At 41.2% G+C, this 12,930-nt stretch overlaps 1 protein-coding gene across 6 annotated transcripts in view; it reads left to right on the top strand.

Annotated features, from left to right (window-relative positions):
* Positions 1–12,930, top strand: part of LOC120022823 (tropomyosin alpha-3 chain-like) — a 33,878-nt gene that overhangs the window by 515 nt on the left and 20,433 nt on the right. For 3 of the 6 annotated variants that reach the window (XM_038966830.1, XM_038966828.1, XM_038966832.1), the window contains exons 2-3: positions 1,284–1,409; positions 12,542–12,675. In XM_038966830.1, the coding sequence (XP_038822758.1) occupies positions 1,284–1,409; positions 12,542–12,675 (260 nt within the window). Of the gene's footprint in view, positions 1–1,283; positions 1,410–9,839; positions 10,576–12,541; positions 12,676–12,930 lie in introns of those variants that run through there. The other 3 variants (XM_038966829.1, XM_038966833.1, XM_038966831.1) reach the window with 3 other exon arrangements.

The following is a 12,930-nucleotide window of genomic DNA, read 5'->3' as shown; positions in this document are numbered from 1 at the left end:
GACCAGGGCCCTGATTTGAATTGTCTGTACAACTGGAAATCCAATTAACCACCAAAAATGTCGTCATGATGGGGGGTGGAAGTCTCGAAAGGTGAAATGGATTATAGGTTTCCATAATGTTGCTGTGTGATTGGAAATGGTCTGCTTAGATACAACTCCTAGGCCGGTCATCGTTAAACGATAGAGTTAGAAAGTAATTGGTCAAATAGATGTGACATTTTTTACCGATATTGTAATATAATGGTTAGTGAAGGAATCATCTCACCTGCTTTTCTAGATGTGTTTGTAACAGATTTATTATATTTTCTTTATTTTTTAAAATATACAATTTTGAAGGGTTTTGTTTTACATTCATTTTATTCTTCTTGAAAATAAGGTAACAAGTTCATGACATTACTATAAATACTAGAGGTTAGAATATGGTTAAGAATAGGACAGAGTTGACAAGACTTAACAACTGAGTCCAAAGTGACCTCTGTCCCCCAAAAAATGACAACTGGAAAATTCTAAACCATGCCAAGACAACTTGAGAGAAACGTTAGACCGTATTTCTCTCATTAGCGAGGCCAGACAAGCTGTCAGTCAAGGCTGGATGGTTTAGCTAGTGATCTCTCCACAGAGAAATTGCGAAGGGCAAGACACTAGGATGGAATACGATGGTGGATCCTTTCACTGAGTGATTGTTAGGGGATGTTACCATCCAGAGCGAGTATTTATATCTAGATGTCATTGAAGTGGAACCATGGCAGGCATGTCCACCAGGCTTTAGGTTACTTGTGACAAGAGGACAGGTGAGGTGGCTGCAGACATGGGTTCAAATAGTATTTGTTTTCTTTCAAATACTTTTCTAGCTTTCCTGGCACAATGGAGCCAATGGAATAGTCCCAAAAGTGTCAAACCGGTCCATTTGCCACTCCACAAAGGCTCAAGTGCAAAAATTATTTGAAAGAAGACAAATACTATTTGAACCCAGGCCTGGGTGACAGTCAAGATGCCTTGATGAATGGAGATGGACAAGGCTATGAGGCTATCAGTTAATGAATACTATTTTCACACTATTAAGCCGAGCTTAACTGTGCTGGCCTGGTTATGTATCCGCCGTAGTTGCTGGAACAGTGCTGGAAAGGTCAAGGTGAAAAGAAAATCCGCACAGTATGATTCAGGTCCACACCATAGTGTGAAAAGAGTGTACAAATCTCACCCACCCTTTCTCCATCTCTCTTTCCTCTTCTTGCCCTCCCTCCCTCTCTACTTCCTTCTCTCACTCTTGCTCTCTCTCTCAGCATGAGGATGAGTTGCTGCAGATGCAGAAGAAGCTGAAGGGGACTGAGGATGAACTGGACAAATACTCTGAGGCCTTGAAGGATGCCCAGGAGAAGTTGGAGGTTGCGGACAAGAAGGCCGCAGATGTAAGTGTGTTGTGTTCTTCCAAGGTCTTACAGGTCTAGTATCAGATTACCCAACCCCATTTCCTAACCTCAAGTATTAGGAGGACGATAAAATACAGTAGCTGACCCTTGACCAGTGGTTAGGTGCAACATCTACCAACTTGTGTTAGCTCCAAGAACTGATGCCTTGGCTATTTGTTACGTTACATGGTCTTGAGTAGCAGGGATGATCCTTGTTTGACACCAGGCCGGTCACATTGGTGCCATGGCCTGGATGCTGGGGTTGCTTTGGAAACGATGCGAAGATTGAAGAGGTGGTGGAATTGGTCCAATGATCATCATCAACAGCAGAGGGTGTAGAATAGGTCTAGCTAGATGCCTTAGAAAGTCCCAAAGTTATAATAGGTTAGAGATAATAGCTTTGAACCCGGAGCGATGCAGGTTCTGTGCAGGAGACCAATTAAGGATTTACCAAGCTTGAAGGTACCAGAAGCCTCATACCTGCTCATATTACATAGTGTATGACAAAGCAAACACACTTGTGCTATGAAAACACAATCTGCTCTTACAGGGTTAGACAAGTTTAAACCACAGGAGGTTAAACCTGGTGCCTGGTGTCTCCCTTAGCTCCCATTCCTTTCATTGGCTCTGATCACCCATCTACTGCTACTGCTGTTTCATCTCCATATTCTGACCATGATATCATCCAATCGAGCTATGACTATCCCACCAACCATGCTACCATTTTAGGGACAATAAACATCGATATTCTTACTAGAGTAGCATTCGTCAAGTCTGGTCTTGGGGACCCACAGGGTGTGCAGGATTTTGTTCCAGCCCAGCGCTAACACACCTGATTTAACTAATCAATAAGCCATTGAGTTGAATCAGGAGTGTTGGTGCTGGGCTAAAACAAAAGCTTGCAGACCCTGTGGGTCCAAAGGAACAGGAATGACGTACACTGGAAATAGTTGCTGTTATGGTACTAGCGATAGAAACACAAGACACTAACCAACTCCAAAGACTTTTTGAGCAACAGATAATATAACCATTCAGACTTTCTGAACAACACATGACATTTGGATTCACGAGCCATAGTGACTTTACCCATACATTGCCAAAAAAGGCCTGCTTTAGTTTGGCCAAGGAGTATGTGAAAACCACAGGGCCATGCCTGTTTCTGGGATGATAATTTAGTGACAGTTTGACTGACACTTTTAGTCCCCTTTGTTGGCAGTTCATTTCGAGCAGTAACCCGCTGGAGTTAAGGGTTAACTCTTGTGCTAGGAAGCTAAGATACAATTCAAAGGTGTGGTTTTCATGCGCATTTTGGATTGTGCACACAGGCTTTACTATCTGAACGCTCCCCAAAGAATGGAATAGAATATAATAGACCCTTATTGTCCATTTGCACAGATGTTATTTTTGCTGTGACAGTACCCAACCTACACAGCAGGCTGGGAGCAGCACAGGGTCAGCAACAGAGCAGAACCCCAGGAGTAGATTGGGGTTTAGGGGCTTTGCTCAAGGGCACAGTAACTGTAGATGGCATGTGTGTTATTGATGCCTGCAATTCTCCAGTTGCCAGCTCACTTTTTCAAGTCAGCACTGGGATTCGAACCCGCAAACCTCCTGTTACCGACCCGTCTCTCTAACATTGAGGCTACCGCGGCTAAGACTATACTTGGGTTGCCACTCTCTATTCTTGGGTTGGCAATCTCATCCTAGTCCCCTCCCTCTTTGTATTTCTTGACTCTTCTTGTGGTTTAGGTATCTTTTTCTCCAACAATTTAGTTCTCAGTAATTCTCTATTTCTCTCTCTCTCTCTGTATTTCCTCTAGTTGACTGTAATGAAGTACTTTTCTCCTGACTTTAGATATAGAACAAACAGCAGCTGTCATCACAGTCGTTTCTCTCAATAGAGAGAATGCATGGAGTGACCATGTTGAAATACCAGAGGGGCTTAGGTTTGTGTGCGTGTGTGTGTGTTTTACAGTAAATAGGTATTGTGTGGTGCCTTGGAGTGATGATTACCCAATGATTTGTATGGTTTATAACAAACCAAGGTCATTACGGGTGTTATGTGCTCTTGTGTGGTCTGTCTGCCCTACACTGTCTGGACAGTTATGTGGTAAAATCATGTGTTTTTCATCTTTGCGAGCTTCAAGTCCGTATTGTGTGTGTGTGTGTGTGTGTGTGTGTGTGTGTGTGTGTGTGTGTGTGTGTGTGTGTGTGTGTGTGTGTGTGTGTGTGTGTGTGTGTGTGTGTGTGTGTGTGTGTGTGTGTGTGTGTGTGTGTGTGTGTGTGTGTGCCTGTGAAGACACCTTTCTTTGAATACACCTCTCTGTCTTGTCCTTGTGCATATGTGTGAATTCAAGGTATATTCGTATGAAAGGGGACCAGAGACCTATGTAAAATAATCTCTTCTCATGAGCCATCCTATATGAGGAGTGTATAGGGGATACAAAGGCCATGACCACAAGGTTATTTCCATTGAGGGGGCGAGGTGGGGTTTAGTGGTCTGAAAGGGGGACAGAATGGGGCATAACAGAAATACCAGAGGAGGGGGATGTACAGCTGGCTCATAGAAGCCAATGGGACAGACTTACTAAACAAACAAAAAAACATTCAACTTTATATACAGGATACACTCCCCTCCGTATGTATCTGGACAATGAAGCTCCATTTTTTCATTTGTCTCTATACTCCAGCATTTTGATTTGAGTTCAAATGTTTCCTATGAGGCGACAGTACACAATGTCACCTTTTATTTTAGAGAACTTTCATACATTTGCCGTTTAGAAATGAAAGCACTTTATATATCTAGTCCCCCCATTTGAATAAGTGTTTGGACAAATTTCACTCATAGTGTATTAAAGTAGTCAAAAGTGTAGTATTTGGACCCATATTCCTAGCACGCAATGACTACATCAAGCTTGTGAAACTTGTTGGATGCATTTGCAGTTTGTTTTGGTTGTGTTTCGGATTACAGTATGTTTTGCCCAAAAAGGAACTGAATGGTAAATTTGATTGTAAACAAGAATTGAAGATGTTTCTGAACACTTCTACATTAATGTGGATGCTACCTTGATTACAGTTAATCATGAGTAATGATGATCATGCCCCCAAATTCATGAATAAAGATCATACCCCCCCCAAAAATGCTAACTTCCCCTTCTTGGTAATGGTGAGAGGTTAGCATTTTTGTTGTAGCGTCTGAACGGGATCTCACTTATCATTATTCATGATTAAATCATGATTTTTCTTAATCATGGAATTATCAGGATTAATTTAGGTGTTCAGAAACATCTTATCTACTCAATTAGAAAGAAAATGACTCCATTCACCATTCAGTTACTATTGGGCAAAACATAACCCAAAACAAACTGCAAATGCTTACAACAAGTTTGTAGTCACAAAACTTGATGTAGTCATTGTGTGCAAGAAACATGGGACCAAATTCTATACTTTTGACCGCTTTGATACATAAGTGAATTTATCCAAATACCTATGACTTCACAAGTGTGGGACCAGATACATAAAGTGCTTCATTTTTAAAACGGTAAAACAGATATGCATGAAAAAACCCTCAAATAAAACATTCTGTACTGTCGCTTCATAAAACATTTGATCTCAAATCTGAAATTCTGGAGAATAGAGTTAAATTCAACATTTTAGCTTCACTGTCCAAATACATACGGAGGGGAGTGTACTTTTGCCTGGTTACCCAAACTCCTTGCTCCAGCCAAACGGTACGCCACACCCACTAACGTTAGTTTCTTCTCCGCAATGAGTTTGGATCTGAGTACCTCCCCAGCCCTACACCGAATGCGAACACATTTGGGGCCATCTCATTGGTCCAGAAACCGATGGCTTGGGCCAGAGTAAGAACATCAGTTGGAAAGTGGCGGTTTGAAAATTTGTCATTGGCTTTGATACTCTGGTTGGTTATAGAATATCCAATCGCTGAAAACTTTGTTTTGTACAACACTCCTTGTGCCCTATCACCAGAAATGACTTCAATGATGTCATCCTCAGACTAAAGTACTGTATGTAGCGAACGACAAAGCAGAGGAAGAATTTAGTGTGAGTGGTCAGGTTAAGTGTACTTTACCCTTTTATCCAATTACTTATCTTCTTAATTAATATGGATTTACCTTTAAGGTCTACCTTATACCTTTCTTAATAACATGTATTTCTATATTATATGGACCCCCACTTTCTTTCCCCTCTACCTGGGTATGTCCTAAATATCTCCCCCAGAATAATATAATTGTTCCATAGAGAGAACTAGATTAGTGTGAAGCGATAGTGCCAAAGAGATTAGTGAAGGGCATTTGTCCCTAAAGTGTAACCAGATCTCTCCAAATGTTGCTCTGCTCTCTCTTTCTGTGTGTGTGTGTGGTCCTTTTGAGTGTGCAATGTGTGTATGTCAGTGGAGGCTGCTGAGGGTAGGACAGCTGATAATAATGACTCGAATGGAGTCAATGGAATGGTATCGAACACATCAAAGATGTGGTTTCCATGAGGTTGATACCACTCCATTGACTCCATTCCAGCCATTATTATGAGCCGTCCTCCCCTCAGCGGCCTCTATTGGTGTGTGTGTGTCCTTTCCAGTGTCATTAAGTCTCAGAGGAGTCAGAGTTCTAAGTCGTTGGGATAAACCTTTCCTTGACCTACGTGGCCCGTCTGCCTCTCTCCACATGCTTGTGATTAGTGTCATAATAAGACATGCTAAAGGACAGTTTTATGACTGCCTGAGTATGCCTAGCTCCTTACGCACTAAATCACAGGCACACAGTTTTCAGCAAGAGGGTAAAGAGCAACTCAATCTTCACACATTAAGGAGCTCTCAAATCTCCGCTTCTTCAGCAGCGCTACTTAACCAGAGGCTAATGGCTAAAACAAATTCAACTCCTGCTGAAGGCAAAGGGTGTTTCTCAAAATGCATACTACCGTGCTCCAAGTACGCAAATTGGAGCACGGGAGGGTCGGAGTATGAGTCCAAATCAAAGTATGGTAAATGGAGCACAGAGGGCACTTCTCAAATTAATTTAGACATTTTTACCTGCCAACATACCATAGATTGCGAGCCCATAATAAGGCAATAGGGCTAACTGGATAGCTACTACTGTTATCTAGCCAGATAGCCACGAATAATTGTTAGCTAAGTACCCACGAAGAATTGACATCTATCTTGCATAATATTCGTTTTAGGTCAATTTTGCCTGTTAAACTATTTGGTTAGCTACATTATTACGATTCACATATAGTTTGCTGATAGTTATGAAGAAAAATTGTTGCTTTGTGTATATCTTGTTAAGTCTCTATTTTGATTGTCCTGGCTGGAAGATGGTTCAGTAAATGGGTAAGTCCCAAGTCCATAGTAAGTCAATAGGGCTAACTGGATAGCTAGCTAGCCACAAAGAATTGGTGGCTACCCATGAAAAATGTACATATACCTTGCATAACATTAGTTTTAGGTAATTTTTTCCTGTTATACTAACTTGTTAGCCACATTATTACGATTCACATATAGCTAGCTGATAATTATGAAGTAAAACGTTTGCTTTGTGTATATATTGTTGCCTTTGTCCTGGCTGGAAGAAGGTTCAGTGATTGGGGAGGTGAAGCATGAGGTAATACAGTAGGGCGAGTGCTTCTCAAATGTAATGTTTTATACAATGGGTGGGTTTAATCCTGAATGCTGATTGGTTAAAACCGCAATCCAGCCCGTGTCTATTCCACAAATGACCACCGGCTAAATCTATGTTTAAAATGCATATTTACTCTATTACATCTGACTGCGCAATCCACTGTCTCATCAGCACAGCCAGGCAATTTATAAACTTGATCTCCACTATAAAAAGCATAGATATTCATCTCACATTTCTTTTTAGACTCTTTTATTTTTCAACAGCGGAGTTTTGTATAAACGTTGCTGTCTCTCTCCGACATTTGCAACATTGTTTCAAATTCTACAGCTGTCCCATAGTAATGAATGTGTCAGGATGAGACAGACAGGTAGGCAGCTTTTCTCAGCCAGTCGAAATCATGAATCAGCATAATTTGTATGGATATATACAAAGAACTATCAATAGAAAACAGGTCAAACAAAACTAAGTGCAGCTAGTTTGAAGTCTTTCCAGCTTCAGTTTGAAGTGATCGTGTTAGCTTTGTTGTTGGCTAGCTCCTCTGAACAACAGTGTCCTGGCGAGAGAGCACATTCTATATGCCAGGTGATCAGGCAATATGGCAATGGAACATTTAGAACGAACGACCTGGGTTGCATCCAAAAGACTGAACGACTGGGTCTCTGGCACCTGAACCGATAGAACGAATGACCAGCCGGCTTGGGTTGCAACCCTAGAGGACTATATCTTGTGGAAGGATGAAATAGTATGAATAAATTCATCAAAATAACGTTCTCAATTAAAATATGTCAATCATTATTTGAATATGTTGGTAACCCGTTGTATAAAAGTGATAATGCCCTCGAAGTCGGTGTTTGGAGGATATATTGGCACGGTTTGCCGGCCCTCGACAACACCCGTACCAATATGTCCTCCAAACACGGGCTTCTCTGGCATGATCACTTAATTATGCATTCTCCACACTCTCGGCCGCACAAGAACCTACTCAAGAGAATGCACTTGGAGCATGACAATGTGGAGCACGTTAGTATGCATATTGAGAAACACCCATTGTTTAGCATCCAGCTCCTACTAAACGCTAACACATTTTAGCATGTAGGCTACCACTACACCCTATTTCAGTATTATAACTCCTGCTAACAGTTTACAGATTTTTGCATAACTTATGCTAACTAATAATCCCTTGCTAAGTGCTAACTGACCATTTTAACATAGAAGTAGCAAAAATGTGGCTTCAGAAGAGCCCAGCGATTTTCCGCAGTATTGCAGTCAAACTGCGTTTTGGCACACATATTTTTTGCCCTTTTTCGGCCAAAGCACATCATTCTTCACATCATTTACATTTTATGTCTTAATTTCAGTCATTACATAAAATCCTGAAATAGCCAAGATGTAGCCAAATTTGTTAACAAACGTCTAATTCGACCTACTTATACAATTATAAATTGATCATCTGGGCATAGCAATGCAGAATCAATGCGCAGCGACAGAAACTCAAAGTCTATAGTTTGCTCACAGTGCCAAACGTTGTCTGGAGCGACACTTGGCGGTAACAACTGGAAGTGGACAATCAAGCCACTTACTGAAACCATTCACGAGGGAACAACAAACGTTCATTAGGCACCAAACAGAAGAAATCAAGGAGGGGGCTACCTGGATTTGACCAATAAGAAACGCTTATTTTATTTTTCTGTTGCAATATCTTTTCAGGCGTGTGCCCTAATAAACACAATCCTGGTATTGACGGTGGATTGAGGGAGGAAGGGAGGGCCAGGAAATTATGACTACAGCAGGATTTCTCAATACTCTGCATCTCAAGGCCTGTTTGAAACATAGTCGCCTTCACAGCTGTGTTTATTCACTGAAACGAAAGAGTTCAATTCCATTCGAAATACTTATTTCAGGCATAATTTAAATATCTAGACTTGCTGCACAGGCTTGGCTAGGTGTGGCAAAAAATGTAACCAATATTTTCATAGAAAAATAATATTTATTGTATTTTAACGCATCGTTAAACCAACATTTTACAAGACAAAACGAATGTTATTGTTTTATATCACACTGAATTCACATAAATGGTTCACAAGTAGTGACTTGATGTGTCTGTGTGTTCTGGTGCATGTCTCGGCATCCTCCAGGTGTTGTGAAACATGAAGGAATTAAGAAACCGTCATATTCTGTGTCTGGAGGGCTTTGAAACAGGCTTCAGGTACGATGTGATGACAAGCAAAAAATGTACACATACCAAGCACATACTGTAGTCACACACGATGAACAAGTAGGCATACAATACAAAATAACCTGTAGATAGAAGGCACACGTACAACGTTCACACACGTGTACTACATCGTGATGTAGAGATTACATTCTCATGCAGGTGAAAATTGCATTCCACTTAAATTAGACTCTAGACAGGGTATAGATACAGTGTGACATAGCAGCTTATAGACATAATGATGGCTATGTCAAACGTTCACACCATACACGAACAGACACAAACAAATACCAAATCAATTTAGATAAAATACTGGGGAAATAATCATACACGCACACTACCTGCAGCCTAGGTTGGTGTCTGTTAATAAAAGCTGAAGTTTCCCAAATATACCCCCATATATGGACTTTCTCATATGCTACCCCGGGAGTGGCTTGGAATGCGAGTGATTTTATCAATTGTACGTCACTTTACCTGATCAGGACACGTATAACAAGGAGTGCCTTCCTGTCGAAGAGACATCGTGCTCAATGCGCTGACACGGGATCATTTTTGCTTTTCGTCTTGGGACCAACTAGTTTTAGGGGCAGACTCTGGATCAGCATTCCAGTCAATTGTCTACACTAGACTGGGTGTGGCGCAAGACGGAAGTGGGTTGAAAAGGAAAGAGAAGGGGAAACGAGCCGGCATAGTGATTTGGAGACAGGGGAGGGAGAGACTGGACCGCACATCTATTGTCAAGGCCATTTTTTATTCGTTTGTTTGAATGAGATTAAGTTAGAACCGCGCGCAATAGAAAGAAATCCCCCCCATTTTCGAAAGCGGAAGCCAATGAATTAGGTTTGCTTACTTGCCACGTCTGTAGAAAAAAAATCTTAGCTGATTATAGCAGCAGGAGAACTATCTAAACCATCTAACACAGGGTTAGGCTAATTTGATAACATTTTACGAAAGTAGGTTAGACCTGTCAAATTTTAGTGCGTTATTGAGTCACTGCTGTTAGGAGGAAGAACGTATTTTCACGCCACTAATCTACTACAATCAACGTTTTCCCGTCTTGGTGGGGCGTTGTTTCTTTTTTTTTTTCATTTCAGGACAACTCGAGCTGAAGTCGAAGTTCTAAGAAACGTTTTAGAGAAGGAAAAAAACTAACTAGGCTTAGCCTACGCTCGCAAACAAGACAATGTCTGGAAACAACAGCATCGACGCGGTTAAGCGAAAGATTAAAGTTTTACAGCAACAGGCAGATGAAGCCGAAGAAAGAGCAGAAATTCTTCAGAGACAGGTCGAGGTGGACAAAACATCAAGAGAACAGGTAAAAAGGATATTCCGTAATCAACATTCGTTTAGGCATTTCGACAAGATGTGCACGTCGATAGGTCTACATTCGATCTACGAAGTGCGTTGATGGTGCACTTTAAAAAGAAACAATGTAGCCTGCCACTGGGACTGGGTCGTGATTCATGCATTTACACCTCCGCCCTACAAGGAGCCCATTGACATGGGATTTGCCAATTCGATATAGGTACGACCGGAAGTTACTTTTCGTAGCAGGTTAGGATGGACAGTGGTAACCAACATTCTTCTGTTACTTTACCCAGCTAGGGATGGATGTGGAGGGGATGACTAAATGCTAAACAAAAATGTATAGAAAATAAACCATAATACTTTTATTTCCTAATTTATTTAAATAAAATGCACGTATTTTGTCTTTTAAAAACCAAACTACGTTTGCAAGTGGTATCCGTAACGGTTACAAAAACGTGACTGATACAAGTCTGAGGTAGAGCTTTTTAATTTTTCTCCAATTTATGCTTTGGCCACGAGTATAGGATGAGTCAACAACATTATTTGGTTGTGAGTTAACGGAATATGAACATTTAAGTGAGATTTTCACTGGACAGGTACTTTAACAGAAGGATACCGAGGGGATTTGATTTAATGCCCAGGGTGAACCGGGCTAGTGTTGATTGCATTAGTTTTGTAATCAGTTTGCCTTCTGGATGTGAGCAAAGTGCCCGTTTTTGCCGATGGAAAAGTCTGTTCAAAACGAAAGTGATGTAATTATTAAGCACTTGTAGTAATGAGTTGGATTCTGTGTTTTCACATGCAAAAGTAATTCCTTTTGATAAAAACGCTTTACCTGCCTCCCCAACGAAAACTAGAACATTCTAATATTTATTTTGTGGAAAATAGGTGCACCATACTGCCTATTTGACAACATCACCGTTTGATTTGAGAAGGGCGCTCCGCCTGCCACGCGTTGGCCCGATGACGTGATGGGCCATTGCCCGGTTCAACCTGGGTTAGCGTAATAGAATTCCTTCACTTACAAAAGGCAGCTGTAGGAGGAATGGATTGTGGTCATTGGAGTTAATTGCCATATTTTCTGCGCTTAATCGATATAACGAATGACCTGTTAACTACACCTTCCTACAATGTTCCACAGTTCATGCTTGATAGAGAAATTATGTGTTGAGCTCACGGGGAAAAAACAAACTAAATGGAATTACTATAATTGAACTTGTTGGTCAATTAGTTATTTAAAAAAGCAAAAATAAACCAGAATTTCAGCATATCTCCCAGCACTAATTAAACTCTGATTGCAATGAACGTTCTTCTGGACCATTGAGAAGGAAATTGTGACCCCATGCATTTCACCACCTCACATTACACAGAAAGCATGGTAGGTGTACAGCTAAAGAGTAGAGGGAGGCCTTTAGCTTGATATGGCTAGTCTTTAATGTGTGTCCATGTCTCTCCCCTCTTTCTCATCTGTCCATCTATGGCCATCTCTTTTCTCCTGTCATCTGTCTGTATACCTGGGTACACTGGCAAATTGTTATAGCCAGTCTAGTGACCTCTATTCAATGAAGGTTAACCATGAAAACTAACAGGAAATTGGTAGGAGGACATTTATGCGGATTGTCTTTCCCCCACAATATATTTTCATTGGAGAATACAAGGTAACAGATATTGTATGGTTGCAATGTTGTGCTACACTGAACATGACCCATGTACTGGATGGCAGTGTTGAGAAAATCAGTGAATGAATGAATGGCCATCTGACTGGAACATTGTCTAGCCTCATACATCGGTGGACGAGGTGTGATATGATGCAATGATAAGTGCTTTGAGCTCTAGAAAAAGCACTATATAAATCCTATATGATGGCATATACAAACAATTATGTACTGTATGTTCTAAGCAGGGTTGGGGTAAATTCCGTTTAAATTTGGGTAGTATACTGACATTTAGCCCAACTCTCCCCCCTGATACAGGCTGAGGCTGAGGTTGCTTCCCTGAACCGGCGTATCCAGCTGGTTGAGGAGGAGTTGGACAGGGCCCAGGAGCGACTGGCCACTGCTCTGCAGAAACTGGAGGAGGCAGAGAAGGCTGCGGACGAAAGTGAGAGGTCAGTGGGACACATTAACGAAAAGAGGCCCACACACTGTAATGCTCCAAACACCACTGTTTAAGGAATACTTCTCCAGAGTCAGATTAACTCGTGGATACCATTTTATGTCTATGTCCAGTATGAAGAAAGTTAGTGCTAGCGCAATGACTGGAAGTCTGTGTGTCTGCTAGCATGCTTCAACATGTATTTAGTCTTGCCCACATTATGTACAACCAGGGCTTTCTCTAAGGCAACAAAGTCCGATTTGTATCT

The sequence above is a fragment of the Salvelinus namaycush genome, chromosome 27, assembly GCF_016432855.1.
Source record: "Salvelinus namaycush isolate Seneca chromosome 27, SaNama_1.0, whole genome shotgun sequence".
Taxonomy (NCBI): Eukaryota; Metazoa; Chordata; class Actinopteri; order Salmoniformes; family Salmonidae; genus Salvelinus; species Salvelinus namaycush.
Note: the sequence above shows the minus strand (reverse complement) of the source record. Positions and strands in the feature narration are given on the sequence as shown.